Source organism: Acyrthosiphon pisum, chromosome A3 (assembly GCF_005508785.2).
Source record: "Acyrthosiphon pisum isolate AL4f chromosome A3, pea_aphid_22Mar2018_4r6ur, whole genome shotgun sequence".
Taxonomy (NCBI): Eukaryota; Metazoa; Arthropoda; class Insecta; order Hemiptera; family Aphididae; genus Acyrthosiphon; species Acyrthosiphon pisum.
This window is the reverse complement of record NC_042496.1, coordinates 10,773,873-10,797,773: the sequence shown is the minus strand read 5'-3', so window position 1 is coordinate 10,797,773 and position 23,901 is coordinate 10,773,873. Positions and strand designations below refer to the sequence as shown.

At 28.2% G+C, this 23,901-nt stretch overlaps 1 protein-coding gene across 1 annotated transcript; it reads right to left on the bottom strand.

Annotated features, from left to right (window-relative positions):
• Window positions 1–3,860: 3,860 nt before the first annotated feature.
• Window positions 3,861–16,299, bottom strand: LOC100160209 (myosin-8). Its single transcript, XM_001945763.5, has 9 exons — window positions 15,923–16,299; window positions 10,628–10,792; window positions 9,778–9,897; window positions 8,920–9,060; window positions 8,230–8,358; window positions 7,923–8,061; window positions 6,196–6,406; window positions 4,758–5,001; window positions 3,861–4,255 (listed from the first exon to the last, which is right to left on the bottom strand). Exons 1-9 carry the CDS (start codon window positions 16,067–16,069, stop codon window positions 4,121–4,123), a joined length of 1,431 nt encoding a protein of 476 aa, XP_001945798.1. The 5' UTR covers window positions 16,070–16,299; the 3' UTR covers window positions 3,861–4,120.
• Between the last annotated feature and the right edge of the window lie 7,602 nt (window positions 16,300–23,901).

Here is a 23,901-nt window from a genome sequence, read left to right as displayed (position 1 = left end):
GATCTATATGGTTAAATTATTTAAATGGGTTAGGAGTCCCTGGTCAATACCTACTGGCCTATTGGTCTATAGATCAGGGACTGGAACGTTTTGAATTTATCGGTATCGGTTCCGGTACCGGTTCTCCAAAAACAAAATAACGATTCCGGTTCGGTTCTGGTTCGGTTCTGGTTCTTTGATGAAAAAAATAAAGGTACCGGTTCTAGATAATTTTGGTTCCGGTTCCAGATAATTTCGGTACCGGTTCCAGCTAATTTTTTGTAAGAACATTAAATAAATATTATTATTATTATTATTAATTTGTATTTATAGATAATAGGTAACTAATATGTATGTAATTTTCTTACAAAAATATGGAAAAAGTAATATTGACTTAAAGTTTTTATGATAAGTGGATATCTGAGAACTCTAAAAAATGTTATGCATGTTGCTTAATAAAAATAACTGACAAAGTTTTTGCAATCAGCTAATGGCCATAGTCGCCGGGCTTTAAAGATCAATAAAAAAAAAAGGTGGGTAAGTGGATGTCGCTCTGCTGTACAGTAGGTTACAAGTGGGTCACTGTATAATGAATGGTATTAAATTTGAATTAAATGATATAATATCATTGTATAAGAAAAACGATTCTGAGCGGAGACGGTATGTCAGTCTAGGTATAAGACATAATATTATATTATAGTCTATAGTATTTTAAAAAAATTGATCTATAATAGGTACATATAATAAATTCCAAATTAATCATATCATAATATCTATTAGGTACTTATAACGCGATATACATCAACAAAAAACCGTGGTACTATCATAGATATATAATAGTATACTTTAGAAGTTTCAAGTACCCGCATGAATAATAATATTATACAATCACAACAAAATAATTAAAATAGTTATCCTAGGTTTTTAATATGTAATTTCGTCCAAATTTGTACTTAAAATGACTATAAAAATAAACTGGGTAAATGTATTTTTTAGATTTTTTGGTAACAGAATTAATAACTTACGTGGAATCTTGTTTTAAATTTTCAATTCTTAGATACAAAAATTGAACATTTTATAAATTTTTAACTACAAAATAATTTTTCAAATTAAAATTTGATAAATTTTGTCAAAATTTGATCTTTAAATGCTTATAAAAAAAAATTGTGCCTATGTATTTTAAATATTTTTCAACTGATATTGTAACAATATATCAGGAGCTTTGTATTAAATTTATACACTTTTTGGCCCAACAGATAAAACTTTATTGATATTTATAGAACAAAAAACTAAAAAAATTGAAAACTGAAAATGTCCGTAAACAGCTCAAAAAGAGTCAAAATATTTTCAAAATTGTATGGTGTATAGGAAATGCTAATATAAACATTCAGTAAAATTTTCATGTATCTGCAGTTATTCGTTTTTGAATTACAACAAAATAAGGAAATCGCTACATGAGAAATCGAGTGAATATCCATTGTTGTAAAAATTTGAATTTCAAACGATCATAAAAATTTAATTTGACTTTCTTATAGATATTTTTTGTTTGATAAAGGTAGATAATCTTATAAGGAATCTTGTATTACATTTTCATATCTTAGATTTAAAAAGAAAAATTTTTATGAATTTCTAACTCGAAATAATTTGCAAATTTTCGTGATTTTTCCATATTTTGTCATTTTTTGAACTTTAAATGCTTATAAAAAAAAACTGTGACTAACGATTTTTAATATTTTTCATCTGCCTTTGAAACAATATACTAGGAGCCTTCTATTAAATTTTCAAGCTTTTTTGATAAACAAATAAAATTTTATTGATATTTTTAGAAAAAAAACTAAAAAAAAAATGAAAACTGACAATGTCCGTAAAGAGCTCAAAATAAGTCAAAATATTTTGAAAATTTTATGGTGTATAGAAAATGCTAATATATAAACATTCAGTCAAAATTTCATGTATCTATGGTCATTTTTTTAAAGTTACACCAAAAACCAAATTCAATTTTGTGAAAAATCGATTTTGCGTAAAAATTCCCGTTTTTCCTTAATTTTTCTTTGGTTTTTCTTGGCGCTTTTGAAAATTACTGGGAATTTTAAATTTTGACCTCCCCAATGCACCAACGATATTCACTTTCCAATCGAACAAGATACTGAAGTTGAAAATCGAAGCATTATTTCGACTACTTATCGTGTACATGGACACAAAAAAAAAAATAAAAAAACACATCATTGTAAAATCAATACATTCATCGTTCCCCTCAGAATCTAAAATCAAATGCAAAAGTTTTATGTTGTGCAGTGTGACAATAACTTACCAAAACAAATATAATTCTAAACCAGATTCTGTCCATGTCACATTTTCCATAAGATTACAAGCTAATTAAAGCTCATAAGGTAAAATGCATAATATTAGTCACCTAATGCTTGGCTTATTGACATGTATATACTTTTCTCAGTTTCTTCATATTAAGACACACTTATGTTGTGCGAGTATAAGTTTTTAAATTCCAAATAATACTTTGATAAAATAGTCAATTGATTTGCTGTGAACAAATGGTTCTAATTTCTGAATTATAGTTATGTTCAAATCGGGTGCTGTTAGGGAAAGTATTCAGAGAAATTTACTTTTTATTTTATTTTGATTAAAAATCATCAACTATCTATGGCTTAGTTTTAAATTTTAGTCTCATACATATTAATTATTAGTTATTACTTATTATACATTTATTCATATAATATTATTTTACTCTAGGTAGAAATATTACACCAGGGGTTTAACTTAGTCTAACTGTAGTAATACAAATTTCCAAGTAAATATTAGAGAATATGATACTATTAAGTATTTATTTTGTACACATAATTTATTTAATAAAAATTAACATAATATACCATTGGGTAACAATATTTGTATGGTATTAAATATCTTTATGAACTTAATAACTTAAAATTATATCACAATATACATTGTTTTATTTAATCGCATTGCAAACATAATTATTATAGTTGAAATTAAAAAAAAAAATAAAAATATTTTTACCAAAACGACAAAACTGAACTTTATTAATTACTAAAGTAAAAATTATCTCTTTAGAGTATAATATAACCCAACTAGGTGCATACAATTGTCACATCTTATTGGACTCAAACATGCTGAGTCTGATTTACATGTAGATATACTTCACATAGGAAATGTTGCCTATTGGACTCGTTACACTTGTTTAATGGTGTTAATGCATACTTTTAAGGGTATATTTCCTCAATTTTTAGTCCTATATTTTTAATGTTATTAATTTTTAAAAATGTTTTCCTTATGAATGACAACATTCATTTGAAAATTTGAAATATACAGTAGTAAATATTTATCAGTACATGGCCAAATTAAAATTTTTCATTACAATACTTAGATATGTATAAACCTATTTTATATTTTTGAACTTTTCACTTTATCGACTCATATGCTTTGGTCCCAAATTGAGTCCAATAAGCAGCGACTATTGTACTGGTTTCTAACATTTTGAAAATACCTATGACGTTTCTATAATGACAACAACAAGTTAAACATAAACAATATATTTATATATATATAAATTGAAGAGTTAGTAATTTGTAGTTGATTTTTTAAAATATTTTTTTTTTGGTATGTGTGTTCATTTCTGACTGTTGCCTTGGTTTCGAATTCATACCTAAATAAATCTGCCATAAGATTGCAAGTTTTCTTGATAATTGTTGATGCATAGGTACATACTATACATTATTGTAATTAGGAAAGGTAATTTATTAATTGTTATTATAAATAATAATTTAAACTGTAAAATATATTATGTGCGTTTAGGGTAGGTATATTGGGAAGTTCTAAGATGAATAACTTATAATGATGAAATCATATTTGGTTATAAATGATGATGTTTTAATTTATAAAACTTGTAGGATTGATAAAAATAAAATTGTTTCAGACATGTTTAGTACTACAGGCACATTATACATCCACTTAAAGTGAATGATCTGCAACATTATCTTTGTTAATTTAATTTTTTTATTAAGTACCAATAATAGGTATATTATATACTATTATATTAATATTAATTTGGTAAAATAAATGACATAAGTTCATATTATATAGGACTATTTACATGGTTTGTTTTATTCTAATCATGTGGAGAACGGTTCTTGTTTGGCATCACCGATGTAGGTTTTTCGATGATGGACTTGTTTTTGAAATGCAATGAGTTGTTGCTGTGGCTGTTGTTGATGTTGTGCAAGGGTAGTCTGTCATTGATGTCCTGAAATACGAGATTGGTTGTTAGAAGATTTTATAACCATACTACAATTTCTTACGACCAATCTGTCCTAACATGATATATTATTTAAATGCCATAATACAAAAGAATATTTACAATATAATACATATTTTGAAACTTTCAAGTAAACAGGAGTTTAAAACCCACTATTATGTAAGTTATTAATTATTATAGAGCTTGGTGGATATTTACGGGTAATTTACCAGATAGTACTGATATTTAGCTATTATATACTATTATAGTATTGTATGACCGACGACTGTTATATTATGTTTTTTATCTTAATAACTCAGGCCACAGGTGCATTACCGTAATAAAATTGAATAAAAATATATTGCATAGAAGAGTAGGTACCTATGTTATGTTTTTCTGTATGTACCTATGTAGCATACTGAGCTCTAATGGTACCTACAATTAATATTTAGTTTGCCTGTGTCATACAGTCATAGGTCTATACGATAATCAAATGAAAACCAAAGCTTACCGTCGTTGACATGGTGAAATTACAGAGTTTACCATTGTTGATGGCCATCAGCGCATTAGAAATGTTCGTTACGTCTTGGTGTAACTTTAACACTTGGTTGGTGGAGTAGGCTACCGTTCTGGTCACCTGGTCAGACTGAGTCTTGACGAGTTCTGAAAGCTCCGCGAACATTTTCTCCTCCAGACTGCTTTGGGTTTTTAAGGTTTTCGGTAATTGTTCCAGAGTCGTGCTCTCGGACTTACTCCTAAAAATACAACATTTTAATTTTAAATAGTGCGTTGTGTGAAGAGAAATGTCTGTAGTCTATATGAGAAAACCGTAGGAGAGGTAAAATAAAATGTTGCCTATGTACTGATTGCAGCGAGGACATTTTATTCCATAATTTTGTTTGCTTGAAATATGTGTGTTTTAATATATAATATTATTTTAAATATAATATAAATATAATATAAAAATAATATATTAAAAATGTAATTACCTACCTAGTCAACAAAACAAATACCTCTATACATATGCCTAAAATACAGGAGAATATACAGTGTATACGGCGACTGAGTGTTAAAATACGTGCTGATTGATGATGACTTAACAACATGATGAGGATGATCATCCATTAAAGTAACGTAACAAAAGTAGTGGGTGTTTTCAATCTATTCTTGTTATAATCTTCGTGGTGTGCTTTTTGGTAGTGATGTTGTTACAAATAAGTGGATAAAATAAAATGCTTTTAATTTTAGTGAAAACGTTTATAAATTATTTTGTCTAGTTAGTTAGTAGCTAGTTTTTGTACTTTTAAGCAACTCTGCAATTATAAATCGCAAGGTTTGATACCTATTACCTACCTATCAAGGATCGCGTGCGGAACAATGCAATATATTGGATCATTGAAATGACTGAATTGATCTGATGGTATTAGAAAATAGAAGGTTGAAGGTTTGACACTTGGATAGCACCTCAAAAGAAGGTACCTTATGATTGTCTTGTATATTCAAAGTTTGTCAATATTTAGTGATATTTTGAAATATAGAAGTAAACGGAGGCTAAATTCGCTGTTACAAACAAATTTCTTATTTCCCTATATTTATCAGCCATACTTTGGTCTCCTTTACCTCTACAAACTCTCAAATACAATTTTAAATTTTAAAAATAAAGTATATAAAATATTGATATTTAAAAATGCTCATATTATATTATAAATTTAAAAATAACAAAAAAATATAAAATATTTAAACTATTTTATAGTTTCATAGTTTTGTTTGCATAGGCGTACCTAGAGCCTAGGTATAGGGTACAACGTCCTCTTTATGTACCTATTATTATAAATTATAATAACTATTATTGATACATAAAAATATTCGCTCTCATTACCTGAATTATACATTTTAGTCATTTAACCATATAAAAAAATGAAGTTATGAAAAAATCCAATCCCTCTCACTTGTTATCAATTCGGTCTAATATCCTTTCCAATATATCGACCATATCATTCTCGATTTGTCGTTCATTTGATTGCAACCGGTGACAATTGTCCATGAACAAGTTTTGTCCATCTACGAGTAATTGCAAGTGCTCTTTGAACTTGGCTTCAAGTTCGTCTTCTGATTTTTTCTGAATCGCTGTTATCTTTTCGATAGCCGCTTCCAAGAAGCCTATAACAAATGCATTTATTTAAATATATTTAAAATAAAAAAAACTTTCACAATATTAGATAATATTTGGTGGCTAATACTACATTGATCGATTGCCAGAGATGACATTATTTTCAATATTTACTATTATGAGTTACCTATTTAATTTTAATAATATAACCGGACATGATCCTTTGAAGATATTAAATATATGATGCATGTATTCAATTAATATCAGTTATTGTATATTTGTTTATTTTAAACTACAATAACCTACTGAAGACATTTTATTTTTTTATTTCCACTCTTTCCTTCAATGTTTCAGCTATCTGTGATAGGCTAAAGCCTAAAACTGAAAGCAAATATGAGGTACAGTTGATAATACCAATAATCATAGGAGCAATTTCAACTTTTAGCTTGGGGGGGGGGGGGCTGAATATATTAAAGGCAAGCAGACCATTGCAATATAGCATATTAAAATAGTATGTCCTAGGGTTTTTTTGGGGGGGCTTAGCTAAGCTCCCCCCCCCCAATTTGCGCCTATGACAATAATATAATGATTAAAAAAATTTAAAAATATATCAAACGGCATGAACGATGTACAAAACAATTTAATATTATACGTAGCTTATGATAGGTTAGGTGCATAACTGAAAATTAGAAAAAGGATGTGGAAATGTGACAATTTTGTCCATCGTCCGGTATAAACAAAAATCTAGGGGATTAAATAATTAATTATTTTTAAAACAAACAGTAAATCTAATTTAGTAATCGAATTCCCCAACGGCCAACGATGACCAGAATTTATTATAAACGTACCAAGTACTAATTGAAGTGCTTTTCACTGTTAAGTTCTTATTTTATATACAGATATTATTAAATTTTTATTTTAAAGTATTCTGAGGGTTCACAGTAGATAACTTATAGTTATACGTATACCTAATATTAAGGTAAACATTTTCACTGCCCTTTTCAATGTGCCCTATTCTTTAGTATGAAATATGAATGTATGATCTATAAAAATTAATATTTAAAAATTTGTTTATTTTTGGGTTGTTATTATAATATTCATTAAGGGGACGTTACAGAGATATTTATTATCTTCGTCTTACAAGTGCGTAACATACCAAATTTTACGCTCGGCAGAACACGTTTATCTCTGTTAGTTTAAAAATTAGAGCGAATTGACCTCTTATACAATTTAAAGGTGAGTTTATTATCTAGAAAATGACATAGGCTTCTTATTATATTTTAATTTTAAAGCGAGTTATGAGTATTTTAAGATGTACAGTTTACAATTTTAAAATACACATAACTCGCTTTAAAATTAAAATATAATAAAAAGCCTACGGCATTGTCTAGATAATAATCTTACCTTTAAATTGTATAAGAGGTGAATTTACTCTGATTTTTAAACTAACGGAGATAAATATGTTCTGTTGAGCGTAAAAGTTGCTATGTCACGCACTTGTAAGACGGAGACAATAAATGTTACTGTAACGTCCCCTTAATCCTATATAATAATTTTTATTCTTACTGTCCAAAAACTCGTTTATCACGCCACGTCTATCAGAGTCCAATCTCCGCCGATACTTGTCAGTATTCTCCACCAATTCCTTGAGTTCTATGCTTATGTGATCTGAACGATCTTTGAGCACATTGTACATATTACTTATCTATGAAATATCATAAATAATAATCGTTTACAAAAACGTTGGTTATGAGATTTCGAATTTATAAATTTCTATTCTAACTAGGCAACTGATAATAAATATTCAAGACTTATAAGACAGATATTGCATAGGTTAACTTTATAACTATTTATAATAGTATTAGGACGGTACCGTTGTGGACAGTCGGTTAATAGTTGTTGATTCCGGAATTTGACTGAAATCGCTGTCTTGATTACACGGACAGGTACTCATTGATCTGTCTGTGATTTTGGATTGTTGAGATAAATTTGCAACAGTGTCCTGTAAAATCAAAATACCACTAAAACCACGATCATATAATATGGCAGTAATTTTAGAATCTGAACGGAGCGATGAATGAATTGGTTTTATAACGATGTGAGTATTATTTTTTTTTTGTTACTTTGGAGCAGTTGAATTTTACTATAAATTGTACAAATCAGTAATCAATCGATATAATCTCTCACTATATAGGTCATATCTGGTCGCAGATTTAATGTAATTGGTACTTGGGGAGGTCAAAAGTAAAATAAACTAGTTTTCAAAATAATCGGGAAAACCGAAAACACATTCGACAAAATCAATTTTGTTTTTTTCTTGTAGTTCAAAAATGATTAAATGTAGCTATGTGAAATGTTTACCAAATATTTTTAATACCTACTTAGTTACTTTTCTACACATGCTATCGACGAGTTTTTATTTTTAAAACGTTTATGAAATGACAATAATGGTATTTTTACAATTTATTATAATATTTTTAAACGTCCACCTGGTCAATAAATCAATTGTTTCAAACGTTCAATAACTTCAATTACAGGTATACGTTCATTTATTTTTTTTTACTTGTAACTGTTTCTTGAAAGTAATCTGATTGGAATTGTGATTCTCAAACTCAGAACTCATGTCTTTTCGCATGGTCTGAATGTCCGTGGCCATTTCTGTCTGCCTGTCGGCCACTTTTTTGATTTCTTTCTCCAGTTCTTTCTGTAACACAGCCCAAATGGACGAGACGGTTCGTTAAATAACATATCGTTTTCGTTTCATCTTTGGCCGATTGCCTGTTAAGACTAGCTACCGACTGATTACAAACGCATGTTTCCAGCGAGTTATTTATTTCCCTTTCCTCTCTATTTTTTCAACACCACCCAATTAAAATGCCCATGTTTTATCATCTATAAATACACAGTGTGTTTTACTTCGATGCAACATAATATTATAATATCATGCAGTAATTATTTACAATGTTGTAGGTACCTACCGATTATTTTTCAGTAATATTTTTATATCATTAATCTATTATAACACAATTTAAAATTTTAAAATCAAAGGTACCTAATGCCTTATTTTTAATATTATATATATGTTATTCACCAACCAAGATGAAATAACGAATTGCTTCATTACTTATATATCATTGCCCTGTATTGATTTTTAATTCATTATAGTATTAAATATAAATACACATTATAATATATAACCTTAGTACCTTAGTACCTCTATATTTATTATGTTTATAATTTATATATTATATGTATATTATATATATATGCGTATAGCGTATATTATGTAACGAAAAGGTATGTATAAGTATACAATATACTTATAGTGTATAATATGGAGATTGAGAAATAAAATACTCTCCGGTTAAAGTGGACTGTATTTATTATTAGTTTTACGTATCCGTGCGTTATTCATATTGACCTGATGATTTTGTACGGTCTGTAGATTGGTCTCCATGTGTTCTAATGTTATCTCTAGTTGTTGCTGAGCCTTGTCCAGACGTCTGGTCATGTGGTTCGGACCACATTCCTCCATTACCGTCTGAAAAGTCACCAAATGTAAAAATTATGAAATAACCATATTATTATCAAAATATTTACCACGACACGGTGATATAGTTAATAGCAATATAATTTAAATTTAATTTGGATAGGTACACAATATTACAGACTTAATCTTCAATATTACCTAATTCAAGTTTGTTTTTTTTTGCTTTTAATTTTATAAATTGTGTTGTTGATTGTTAAAAATATTGATGTATCTAAATAAGTTATGTTCAATAGACTATAGACATTTTTATACTAGTTTCGAAAATACTTGAAAAAGTTCTATAAATATATCATAGGATAGTTCACCGAGTTCATGTCGAAAATAATTTCTTTCTAACACACCATTTAATTTATTTATAATTTTCAAGTATAACAATCCAATATTTTGTTATTTGGGGAAGTTATGCTAAAGTAGTCCCCACACGTTGCGGTTCAACTTTTAAAACAAAAATATTTTGTGATGTGGATTGTAGGTTCAATTGAGGAACTTAATACATTACATACATTTTTACATTTTTAAGTAAGATAAATTCAGTCTGTATAGTACTAAAGTGCATTGTGCACAGTGTACACTGAAAATGGATAGAAGTAGAGATGTTATATAAGTGTTTCATATTGTTTCATATTGAAGATCAAGTATGGTAATTTAATTAAATTAATATATATATACCTACAGCTAGATATTAATGGTAAAAATACATAAACTTTTATTAAAATTATACCTGTTGAAATTTATCGAACCACATTTCGTTGGATACTTCTATATGACTGAGCTTGTTGAACATCACGTCTATCCTGGAATTTATTCTTTCCGTATGTTGGTCCCGTCTTAACGTATTTGACAAATCTCTCAGTCTGAATTCGATATTGGATATTAAAGTATAGACCTGAAACAAAGCGATTTCATTCATAGTGTGAGCCGTGAGTGTTAAGATATTATATTTAAATCATGAGAAACGTAGGTATAGCCGTATAGGATATATCAGCTTTACTCTTTAGCACTCATTATCAGCCCAGAAAATTCGATGATTAAACCGTTACTGTTTAATGGATATCATTATATCAATTATATAACCAGTACTCAGTTAGCAGACGGTAATAATAATCAAATTATATTATAAACTATAGTTGATGGTATACAATATACAAAATATTATATATTAGGGGTTGCAAAATCACAGCCCTCGTCTTAGACTCATGCAGCTCGCGTCTTATCGTGAGACGCAAAACATTTTTAGTAGGTAACATAATAATAGGTATTGTATGAAGAGAAAATTCTCCCTTACAAAATGTAATCTGACATTATTCTACGTTATTATATTGATTCACATTCTACATATTTTATTTTATTTGATATCTTATCTTATTTACGATATTGAGAACCTTTTTTCCGGCTCTTGACTCTTACATGTTTTTCATCATATTATGTGGATCGATCATGGCTCTTATCGCTGGTCACCTTTGCTATAATACAGTAGTCAGTAAACTCCCGATTATCTGTGGTCTTTGTATCTAATATCTACAGTATTAAAAAAAAGGTATTCATATACAACGTATTCAATACTGTATGTCTGTAAGTACATTAATATGAATTCGCTTATCCATTGATGTGCTACCCTAATATGCGTGGGCGTGGATAATTGAGAGTTTACTGTAGTATTATCTATTAATATTATTATTTTCTTAAATTAAATTTAAAATTTTAATTATTCTTCAGCGTAAATGCTATTTTACTGAACAACAAAAAAAATATATTTTTTTTTAATACTATAAGCCTTATATAATAAAATTAATTCGTCTAAAGTTTGATACATTTAAAATAATATAAAAGCATGTTTAAACATCTCAGTGTCATCTTTCATGAACCTAACAAATCTGATTTTTAATAATTATTTAATTTGTTTGTTAGATTATTTAACATTTATAAATAATAAATAACTGAATGGTGTTATATACTTATATATAAGTTTCTTGAATGAAGTAATAAATATGTTAATTATAATTGAAAGAAAATATTGATTAAATATTTATTTAATCCGATAAAAAATATCACATCAATGTAATGTTAGGTAGATTATATTTTTAAACCAAAAGCTTATTTTAGGATTACACATTATTGTTTGATTTTAATTTATAACACATTTTTCTTACAAGTATTGTACGATATCATGTTTTAAATAGATACTCTTTTGTAATTTTCTTTTTCATAAGAAAAATAATATAGTAATTATAGTTTTAGTATTTGTATAATATGTGTTATGTGTAGAAGCTTTAGTGAGAGAAATATTAATATCATAAAATATGATAGGTAATCATAGAAAACATTTTTATAACCTACCTAATCATAACATAGACTTAATCTCAATATATTTAAAATTTTAATAATTTATGAATTGATTATCGGATTACTGGATCTTTACACATGATTAATTCGTTCAATGTTCTTAATTTATTTTATACGATAGTCGGTAGATAATTATGAAGCTATTTTGATATACCACGTGTCTGCGAAAACAGGGTACCTACATTGTATATTTCAATCACCCATATTACTCAATGCCCTATACATATTTTTGAATTATGTTTGCGGGAATGGACGGGACTATTTTAATTTAACTAATTATAAAATTATAACTAATCTATTATAATTGTAATGAGTCTGAATCTATTATATACCTAATCTTTAATAATATCAAATTAATAACTATATAGGTGAATGATCTAAAAATAACTGATTAATCAGTAGTAATAGAAGATGTCCATGACAGGGACCGTTGGAGAGTCTTAGTAGAAGCTGCGAAACTCCTTCAAGACGCAAAAAAAAATCTATATAGGAAAAAACTGTAAAAGTCATTAAACTCGGAGTCTGTAGACTTGCAATATAAAGTTAATTTGTTGATCAACAGACAGATTAGAAGATAAAAAGATACCCAAGTAAATTTATAACATTTACCTATCTTATAATTAAAATTCATGGATAATTTATAAAATGTAGTTTCTTTTTAGATTAATATGTATAATAATGTGAGTTTCGATTCGGATCATTGAAGAACGTTTGCCGTAATAGACTTAAAATATCAATCGTTAATAACAATCACGTATCTGAAATCTAAATGAATCTTATTTAGTATAAATTAGTATTTATTAAGACATTTCATTGGATCAGTTGACCAATAATATTACGTCGTAGACAAGAAAACCGATTTATTAGTCTTACAACCCACATTAGTTTCTAATTGGTACCTACAAATATACAATACTTTTTAAATATATCCACAAGCTATATGAAATAGCATTTGTTTACCGACTAAGTTGTATTTAAAAGAACCAAATTACTCCATAGTCCTTGATCTCTGAAATAACATCATACATGAATATAATTCATATTAACTCACCACCATTCACCAGCCACCACTTATAAGTCACTAATTTATTAATCCTGAACACGCTAGCCGTCCGTCCAGATGATCTCAGTAGTTTAAGAGGATCTCAATATATTTTCTTTTCTCTCTCAGATCCACGCGCAAGGAACCTATATATTCAACGCATTCATGTAAAATCTTTTTTTTTATGATTTTTAGGAAAGTTTAAAGAAAAATCACCTATTAAAAAATGTTTAGAAGATAATATTTTTGAAGGTTTGACATATCGGTTTTATTTTTTATATTTTATATTTTTAGAATTATTTTCCGTATATTATTGACTTAAAAATAAAAACATATTGAACTGTAAATCAAAATGAATATTAAATTGTTGCCAGACAATGTTTAGATCACTAATTTGTTATACCCTCAAAAATATTTTTGTATTGGGAGGTTTTACTCGTGAGTTAATAAAAGATTCTCATTTTCACATTTATTTATATATATATAGAATATTATAGTTAGATATTAGAAGTAGTTTCAAAAATATTATTGTATCCTTAAGTTTATGTAGGCAAAGGCTCTGATTTACCATAATATGTACATTGTACATATTATATTCGAATTTGCATCTTGTCAATCATTAGAATTACATATTTGCAGTGCTCGACTTGTGGGAGGGGGTATGCAGGGGGACGGAGTACCCCGACTAATTTTTCAGAAATTTTAGCTTACCCCTACTATTATTTTTAAGGGGGACGTAGGGGACGCTTCATCATGCTACATTAATTTTGCATTTTTATCAAAATTTGCGAGATGTCATCATCGTTTGTTTTATGAATTATTTCATTACCATTTACCGCGGATCTATAAATTAGTTAATATTAACTAATTATTACTAAACTATTAATTGGTTTACTTAAATTATCCGTTTGAGTTTGTTATTATTTATAGTTTTAATGTATACTTATAATAAGTATACATACAGTCATTACCTATTTCTTGTTTTTTTAATTAATTATTTATAAATATTTGTTACATGTTTTATATTGTTATATGTTTTAAAAGGGTTATTAGGAGATGTGGGCCCGTAGCTCAATAATGCTTAACAAGTGGTGAATTTGTTTTTAATTTTTTTTAAGTAAACAGTCTTACTTTAATTTTTCCAAGTCGAGCACTGTATATTTACATCCAAAACCGGCTAAACTCAATAGTCTATTTATTCTAATTGAAAACTTGTTTAATTGTTATGATTTATATCAAACGTTCTTCCTCATCAAAAATGTATTGAACCTTTACAAACGTTCTCTGTGGATACGAGCCAAGTGAATTTTTTTTATTATTCATTTTTTGGCAGTTGAATGTACGTAAATAAATTTTCATTAAGCATGTACGCTGTGAACTTATTTAAAGTGACAAAAGTAACTAAAATAAAATGCTAATCTATTCATAGAATAAAACTATTTTATGACGTTAATTGTTAGGTTAGGTTAATAACTGTTTCTATGATTTTTAACAAAGTAATTGTGCATTTATTATAAAATTATATGCTTGTTATTTGAATGCAACGTAGCTTTCTTGTTAATCTATATTTCAATGAACAAAATACGTGTAATTTATAGTAAAATATTAATAGGAATTCATATCAAACTATTGAAATAACGGGAATGAAAAATAGTTGCCAGAATCTAGAAGAGATACGCAATTAGCGGCAGTTAGAATTCACAGAAATGTCCACGTGGTCATTATAATGTATCATTATTATGATATATAATTATCATTTTATAAATCATTTTGGGTTATTCATCAAAAGTAAAAAACTTACTCAGAAAACTTTAAAACTGTAACAATTGTTAAACTTTAGTTGGTTTTTGAATATTAGTTTCATTTATATTATCCTACTAAGTTTTTTTGTCAAAATATCGATTGATTTTAGAAAAATGAGTTGGTAGGTATTTAAAATAGCCAAGAAGATAATAGAATTGTATAATAATTGATAAACATTGATAGGTGTCAGGTACCATGTTTTGCGACATTATTACTGTCATCTATATACATTTCACTTTTTTCACTTTTAATTAAATTAAATTTGTTTATGATGATATTTTCCTCGGACATTTTGATTACTGGTGGTGTAATGAAACATTTAGAAGTCTCAAGTTTCGAGCTATAATATTTACAATACTATACATTAAAATACACCATACCGAAAAACGGTAAAAGATATTTCTGAGAAATGTCTATTTAGAGTAATTCGAATTTTCATAATTATAGGATCATAAACATGTCTTTTGAATTGCAAGGAAATGATTCTAATAATATATTTACGTGTTCAATGTGTCACCAAATAAACTAATAATATTGTAACAAGTTTAACAATAAAATCGTCTTAGAAATATCCATAGACGTAGCGTGATGAATTTATATAGGGGGCTAGCTTATTATGTAGGAGGGCTATAGCTTATTATATTTCTGGTACACAACTCATATACTGAAAACGCAACTAAAAAATATTACGAAATGGGGGGGAGGGGCTAAACAAAATACCAGGGGGATATAGCTCCCTTGGATCCCCCCATTCTATGCCTATGCGAATATCAGATAGGCTTTTGTCCTATTAGCCACCAGGCACCCCCTTAGGCCTTAACTACTGACCTGATTGACCGTGAAAGAGCTTGGTGTTCCACTACCAGCTATGTCACTGTGTATGGACATGGTGATGTCAGGCGCTGCAAGTGCATCGCGAGTGGCGGTCAGTAGCACCAGCATCGCCAACAGTGCAGCCGGCCGCAGCGATGGCATCGCGATGGAGCAGCCACCACCGCGGCCGCGGTTCGCCCGTACGTTCGCCGCCGTGATGCGCGGTGGGCGGTGGCTGCGCCGGTCTGGCTCGCGGTGGTGTCGACGATCGGCCCGTCGGTGGCTGCGTAGCGATCAGCGTGTTACCGTGCACGTCTTTGTCGGATGCGTTATACAGCGGACTGTAAAACGAGAGACGAGAGACTAGAGACGAGACGACGGGTGACCGGACGTTTGGGAGTGCAGCGTCGGCGATCTGCGTATCTCTCCCCGCCCCACCACGGTCGTATAATATATTATTATACAACACAAATATTATTATTATTGTCTTTCCGTCTCACAGTCTCTCATACTCTCTCTTTCTCTTTTTCTCACTCACTCGTGCGTGCACGCACCCACACGCACCCACACGCACGCACGCTCTCACGCACGCGTGAACACACGCACTGCAGTTACAAACGAGCCCCTTGTGTGCATGTCCGACGGTCGACGCCGCATACCGCCACCGATTTCGTTAAAAACCCCTAACTAGACTTAAAATAATAATACGTAGTGATGGCCGTCGCGTCGTCGTAGTCCTCGAAAAACACTGCAATAGTTATATATTTAGATAACAGATGAGCGATGATGTTTTCGGTGACATAATATATTAATATTATCATACTTATGGGCTATAGGTATAATAATATTGTGTCAAATGCTGGAATCGCTGCTGCCGGTCAAAATGTCGTGTTTACTCTGTAAATAGGTTAGGTCACTCACTATGGGGGAGGGCGGCAAACAGTGGTCCATTTATTGGAGCGGGCGAGGGTTCAAAAAGGAAAAAGGGCCCAAGTGGCAAATTTTTCAGGGCGGCAATAAATATTAATTAATAGCTTTTGCTTATGATATATTTTTGATTATTTATAATTACCATACATAATACATATTGATATTTTGCTGATATAAATATCATCCGGATGATTTAGAAATATTCCCGGTTTAGGAAGTCTGGCTACAGGAAGCTTGCATAATAATATTATACAAAATCGATTCTGGTTCTGTGTAACTCTTAAAAAAATGACCGTATATACATGCAATTTTCACTGGATGTTTAAATTAGCATTTTATATACATGATACAATTTTCAAAAAATATTGATTTGTTTTGAACTATTAATTAACGGACATTTTCAGTTTCAAATTTTTTTAGTTTTTTTTTTCTATGAATGTCAATAAAATTGTATTTGTTGGGTAAAACCTTGACATTTTAATACACGGCACTTAATATATTGTTACAAAATGGTATTTGAAAAATATTAAAAATCCAGTCATAATTTTTTTTTATAAGCATTTAAAGTTTGAATTTTGACAAAAGGCGTAAAAATCACGAAAATTTGCAAATTATTTTGAGTTAGAAATTCCTAAAAATGTTCCTTTTTTAATTTAAGATTTAATACAAGATACGGTATAAAATTATCTACATTTATCAAAAAAAAAAAAAAAAATGTCTTTAAGAAAGTTAAATTAAATTTTTATAAGCGTTTGAAGTTCAAATTTTTACAATATTCGGTATTCACTCGATTTTTTATATAGCGATTTTCTTATTTTTTTGTAATTCAAAAACGAATAGCCGTAGTTACTTAAAATGTACACCATGTGTTTATTTTATCAATTCCCATACTTGATACAATTTTCAAAATTATTTTGATTTGTTTTGAGCTGTTTAGAGATGTATTAAATTTTAAATTTTTTTAGTTTTATTTTTCTATAATTAATACTTAACAATCAAATGTTATTTGTTGGGTCGAAAAGCGTGAAAAATTAATACAAGGCTCTTGATATATTGTTAAAATAGCAGATGAAAAATATTAAAAACACATAAGCGCGTTTTTTTTATAATCATTTAAGTTTAAATTTAAATTGAAAATAATTATTTAGTAGTTAAAAATTTATAAAATGTTCAACTTTTATAGCTGAAGATCAACAATTTAAAACAAAGTTCTACGTATTACGCAAAGAAATCAATTGTATGTGCCTATGTATTTAGTATTTACGATATTTTTGAGTTGCCTACAACTTATGCGTGTAACCACTAACAACGTAATACATTTTTAAGCTTTTTATCGAGAATAATTTGTTCATCGACATTTATAGAAAAAATAACTAAAACATTTTAAATACCTATAATGAAGTAATTAGTCTAAATATATAAAACACATTATTTTAAAATGATAATTCAAGCAGTAGTGGATCAAATTCAAGATCTATGGTATCTAAATATTTTTTGAATTTTAACAAAATAACAAAATTGATTTTGTCGAAAACCAGTGTTGTGTAAGTCATATAATATATCATTTCTGATGGCAACATCCCTTTTTCTCAACGAATACTGCATCATATTCATTAATCCGCACACCAAGCGATGCGTTATTGTTTCCGATTTTAACATTCATCTGACGTTTCTTTTGTTAAAATGCCCTATTTCGTTAAAAAATTACGTTTAAATGAATAAAAATTCACCATGGACAATCGTGTCTAATGGATTCACATCTAACAAAGAACAAACACATTTTTGCTAATATAACAACCGAAAACGACCAAAGGATGTAGAAAATAATCTCTTCTCCAAATTAATTTTCGGATATTCAATATTAAAACGTAATAAACAAACACCTAACGTGATCTCTCTATAGTTTTCGGAATGTACATACAAAAAAATAAATATTTTTACATATCTCACAAACAGTGGCGTAATTAGGAATTTGTCCTGGGGGAGATATACATTTTTTTACACACAAAATATTAAATTTTCAAGTACATTGGTGAGTATATATAATATCATCAAGGCTCTGGGAGGGGATCTATCCCCCTCACCATCCCCTTAATTACGCCCCTGCTCACAAACATACTACCATTGATTATTAATACTTTGCCTCGTCACGCCTCTGTAATATTGTACGCAGTACTGCGCACGGGCCTACTAGTACCTATATTATATTCCCATTATAAATATTAATCGCTATTTAATACAAGTATTAATCGCTTTGCTCAAAATTATAATATGATGATTTGACTAATCCAAATAGTAATTATTGTTTTATTTTAGTAGTGATGTCGCTCAAAAATAGTAATGGACCTTTCGTTTATCAACCAATTATCGACAGTTTGTACGCATGTTTAAAAATACTAAAATGTTTATTCTATCAATAAGATAATAAATAAATAACAATATTGTTATAATATTATAAGCTTAGCTCAAATGTAATATAAACATTATAAACACTGAAGACTGAAGTCCATTTGGGAAGCACAACCAACGAGTCGTAAAAATTGTAATAAAAAGAGCGCGTGGCGCGTTTCTAATCGTTTTATCAGATTTGATAAAGATATTGTGATGAGTGATGACAAATTGTATTTATTCAAACGTCTATATAGTGTATATAATACTAAAAATCAGTATAGTACGAGTAGGTATATACGTATAATGTCTAATGTCTATAGTCAATATTTAGTAGGTATACTGTAAAGTGTAAATATAATAAAATATGATTTAAAAATTCATGTTTAGTGTTTATGATAACTATGTGAAACGAAAATATCAGTTTATCTTTATTTTTTAGTCTGTGTTATATAATATTATAGTGTATGTCCGATGTCGTTTGGTCTGTTGTATGTGTCTTGAACTTATTAAATAATATTTTCTAGAAACAATCAGTTTAAATAGAGTTTTTAATAAATAATAATCTAAAAATTAAATTTCTTAAGACCTTGGTTAAATTAATGACGCAGTATAGTCAGTATAGAGGGAATGAGGGATTTCAATTAGTGATCTCATGATTCCGGAATGTAATATTATTCAAACTTTTAAATTTTAATTGTAATCATGTGCGTTATATCCATATTGTGTTAACAACATGTTTCCATTACAAGAGTTTTATAAAGCTCATTTTTTTCTAAAACCAGGAACTGCTGATACTAAATTATTATAGCAAACAAACTTTTTTTTACATACCTACACATTTGAGTAAAAACTAAAAAGTTTTATTTTTAAAATTATTTTTGATGAATAATTGTTTTTTTTTTTAATTATTATTTTAGAAAATTTACAATCTGTATTACATGACACAATAAGTAAAATAGATGACTGACATAATACACATAAAGCACAAGATGAGGGAAATCATCCAGCGATGGTACCCTCCATGGATATTTGTTAACACTCAATTCGAATTTTTCTAATGCTATCACAATATAAAGGTATTTTTACAATTAAATTAAAATAATCTATGAATTTTATGAATGATTAATCAAATTATAATAGTCAACATGTTTCTGAAACTAGTTAAAAATATTAAACTTTAATAGGGTTGGTAAAATATGTTTGAGTCCTAATATTGTGAAGACACACTCGCATAGTATCTCCGTCCTACAATTCTACAAAATAGCAAATTTTATGTTTAATAATCGATTACATGACTATGTTTTTTTATAAATTAGAGTGAATTTAACTATTATAAAATGCAAAGTGTGCCGTGTGGCATCTTCATATATTCATAAATCATAATTAATGATAATATAATGGCATTTTAGATGTTTTTAAGTAATTAAATTAAGTGGCATTAATAGATTTACATAGGGGATCATACCTAAAATTGTTTAAAGAAATTAAGTTGTAATCATTGATATAATTTATTAAGTATGTTTATATAGTTTCTGTACAGAATAGGCAAAGGAATAAACTGGAAACAAGAATTAAATGCCTATATCTATGGATACGAATATAATACGTACTAACTACTAAGTTAAGTTTGTAGTCAAACCAGCTGAGTGTGTAATTTACTAATTGCAAGTTCCCTAAAACTCTTAGTTCAGATCACATCTTATAGTTTGGATCACAAAAACTTTGCCAAATACCTATAAATTTAGATCTATATAATTATATGAATACTAATAATATAATTACACATAGATACATAAAATAATATGACGTATTATAGTATACGAATAGTTGACCCAATAAGCAGACAATTCAGTATATTACATATGCACTTAAATTAAGGCGTCGAATTAAATCCTTTAAACATACTAACATATTTTTAAGTTTATGGTCATTAAGTAATGTCACATATAATAATTGTAAACAGTCGTCAATATTACTGTGTAATATAATATATTATATACCATATGTGGATATATATTTTAGCAAGTACCTAAGTAATACAGATAATAAATATGTCAGACTATCGAAGTGAAATGTGATATATTTATATTTCTTGCTTTAATGGACCATCTTAACATTTATATTTTTATCATTTATTACCACCGTGCCGCATACACATGTATAGGGAAGTCCGGCAGTTGTCGTGAAACTCGACAAGAGCGTAGGAGCGATGACTGCAACACGAGCTACGTTTGTTAATTGTTTGTTTTGAACCAATAATAAAAATGTTTTCTATCTAAAACTGTGTTACATTTTATTCTAATCGTTTGTCATTTTATGCAAAGTATACTATTAAAATTAAGAATTATTATGTTATATTATTATATTTTGTTTAAAGGTTAAACAATAATAACAAAAATTATAATCATAAAAAAACCTGTAGAGTGCTACTCGATATTTTTCATCTACGTGGAAAATCTATAAATTTTAAATATGTTTTTGTTAATAATAAACCACGACAGCAAAATTTTACGAAAAATGGGTCAGTAACAAAAAAACGTGTATCCAGGCCACAAACATATTTAATATTTATGTTAGAAAAATTAAATGTACCTAAATTTAAAGCTTATTCATATAGTAATATATGTACCTGCAGATTGTACCTACTAGGTTTTTAATTACAATTTGTGAGTACATAATATAGACATATAGTTCTACAAGTTTTATATTATTTTAATTTGTCTGAAAATTAATTATTTAAATTATTAATTATTAAGAGATTATATTATTAGTTATTAGTTGAAACAATCACGGTCTACAGTATCAATACTATTGTTCTATAATGCCAGCATTTTATTTTATTTTTTGAAATATACAATCCATATTACAACATTAGACATTAGTATTATAAATATTAATAAGCATTTGTGATATAATGGTTTATTACGTATAATATAATATATCTAATATTATGATTGTTTTGAAAAGAAGACATCCACCAATGGCACTTCATGGCAATATATTATTTTTGAATTTTTTCAGTGAATGGAGCAGTTAATTTATTTAAATGGTTAAAGTTAGGTACATTTGGTTTTTCATTAGAGTGTGAGAACAAAATTAAAAGTGACTTAGTGATTGTGTGTAATATTATGTGATGATATTAAGACTTTATAATATTATTACCATTCAATATGTCATGTTTATCGATTAACAATTGTTTTATTTTCAGTTTTTCCTAAATTCTTCAATTTTTTTCGTTTCTCAAATAAATAACGTTATTTTATATTAAATATAATTTATTCTTTCGCCATCCTCCACCCGGGCATGGCAGATACCTGGATGCCTAAATCAAAAATTCTGCCAAAAACAAACACACACGTGTTCCTCCCCCTACCAACAAATAACCTACAAACAAAACAAAAATAGCTAATGGCTTAAGTAGCCGGGCTTAAGCTCAATAATAAAAAAAAAATGTATTCTTTAGATGGGTTTTTTTTATGTATTATAGTACTTAATTATAATATGATATATGTAGGTACCTAATATAATAAATTACATTTTTAATTGTAGCTATTATTATAAAAACCATTAACACATTGACGGACATTTATCATTTTTTTGAATTTCCAAAACCGGCCACAATAAACACAATTTTTTATTAGTGCTATGTTAGTAATGAAATTGTTATTGTTATAGCAGTAGTGTGTATGTACAACGAAACTGCTATGTAACGCTATAGCTACGACCAGGGCTAAGATTTATATGCAACAGCATGTTTTTTTTGCGACTTCTGATTATTGATTTTGTCAGTAATGTCCACGAATCACCTCATGATGAGATAAATGGTGGTATTTTTATTTTGCATGTTTTTGCATATTTTGGATAAAATGCATATTATTACATATTATATTGAATAAAATTAATATTATTGCATATTGTGATTATAAGATTGTGACAAATGCATGTTTGTAGTATATTTCATAAAACTTGGTTTTTTTGTCAAACATAAATTTTATTTTTATTGCTTCAGTCAATACAAAGCCATACTACGATCCATTATCCAATCGCCGATCATTCATTTTCGAAAATTTAAAAAAATATGTGGTCGTAACACACACGCAGTGAATGTGAATTATAAATGTTATTTCTAAATTATTTTATTTTATTTTATTTTATTTCTCAGTTATATTATAATAAGACAAACAGCTAATCACTGATGTATTACAATAAATAAATATTTTTTCTTGTAACTATATTTTTGTGTTCATCTTATAAAAAGGTGGGTAAGTGGATGTCGCTGTGCTGTACAGTAGGTTACAAGTGGGTCACTGTATAATGGATAGTATTAAATTTGAATTCAATGATATAATATCACTGTATAAGAAAAACGATTCTGAGTGGAGACGGTTTGTCAGTCTATGTATAAGACATATTATATACTTATCTATGGTATTAAAAAAAAAATTGACCTATAATAGGTACCTATAATAAATTCCAAATTAATCATATTACAATATCCATTACAATATCCATTACAATATCCATACTTATAACGCGTTATACATCAAGAACAAACCATGATAATATCATAGATATATAATAGTATACTTTAAAAGTTCCAAGTACCCACGACTAATATTATACAGTCACACAAAATAACTAAAGTTACTCTAGGTTTTTAATATATGTAATTT

What these genes read in the sequence shown, in the direction of transcription:
- LOC100160209 (XM_001945763.5), bottom strand. Translation starts at nt 16,069, where the DNA reads ATGCCATCGCTGCGGCCGGCTGCACTGTTGGCGATGCTGGTGCTACTG. An exon ending in CTTTCAAGAAACAGTTACAA is followed by an intron (nt 8,359 to 8,919) that starts GTAAAAAAAAAT and finishes TTGATTTTACAG; the next exon opens with GACACTGTTGCAAATTTATC. An exon ending in TTAACCGACTGTCCACAACG is followed by an intron (nt 8,062 to 8,229) that starts GTACCGTCCTAA and finishes GATATTTCATAG; the next exon opens with ATAAGTAATATGTACAATGT.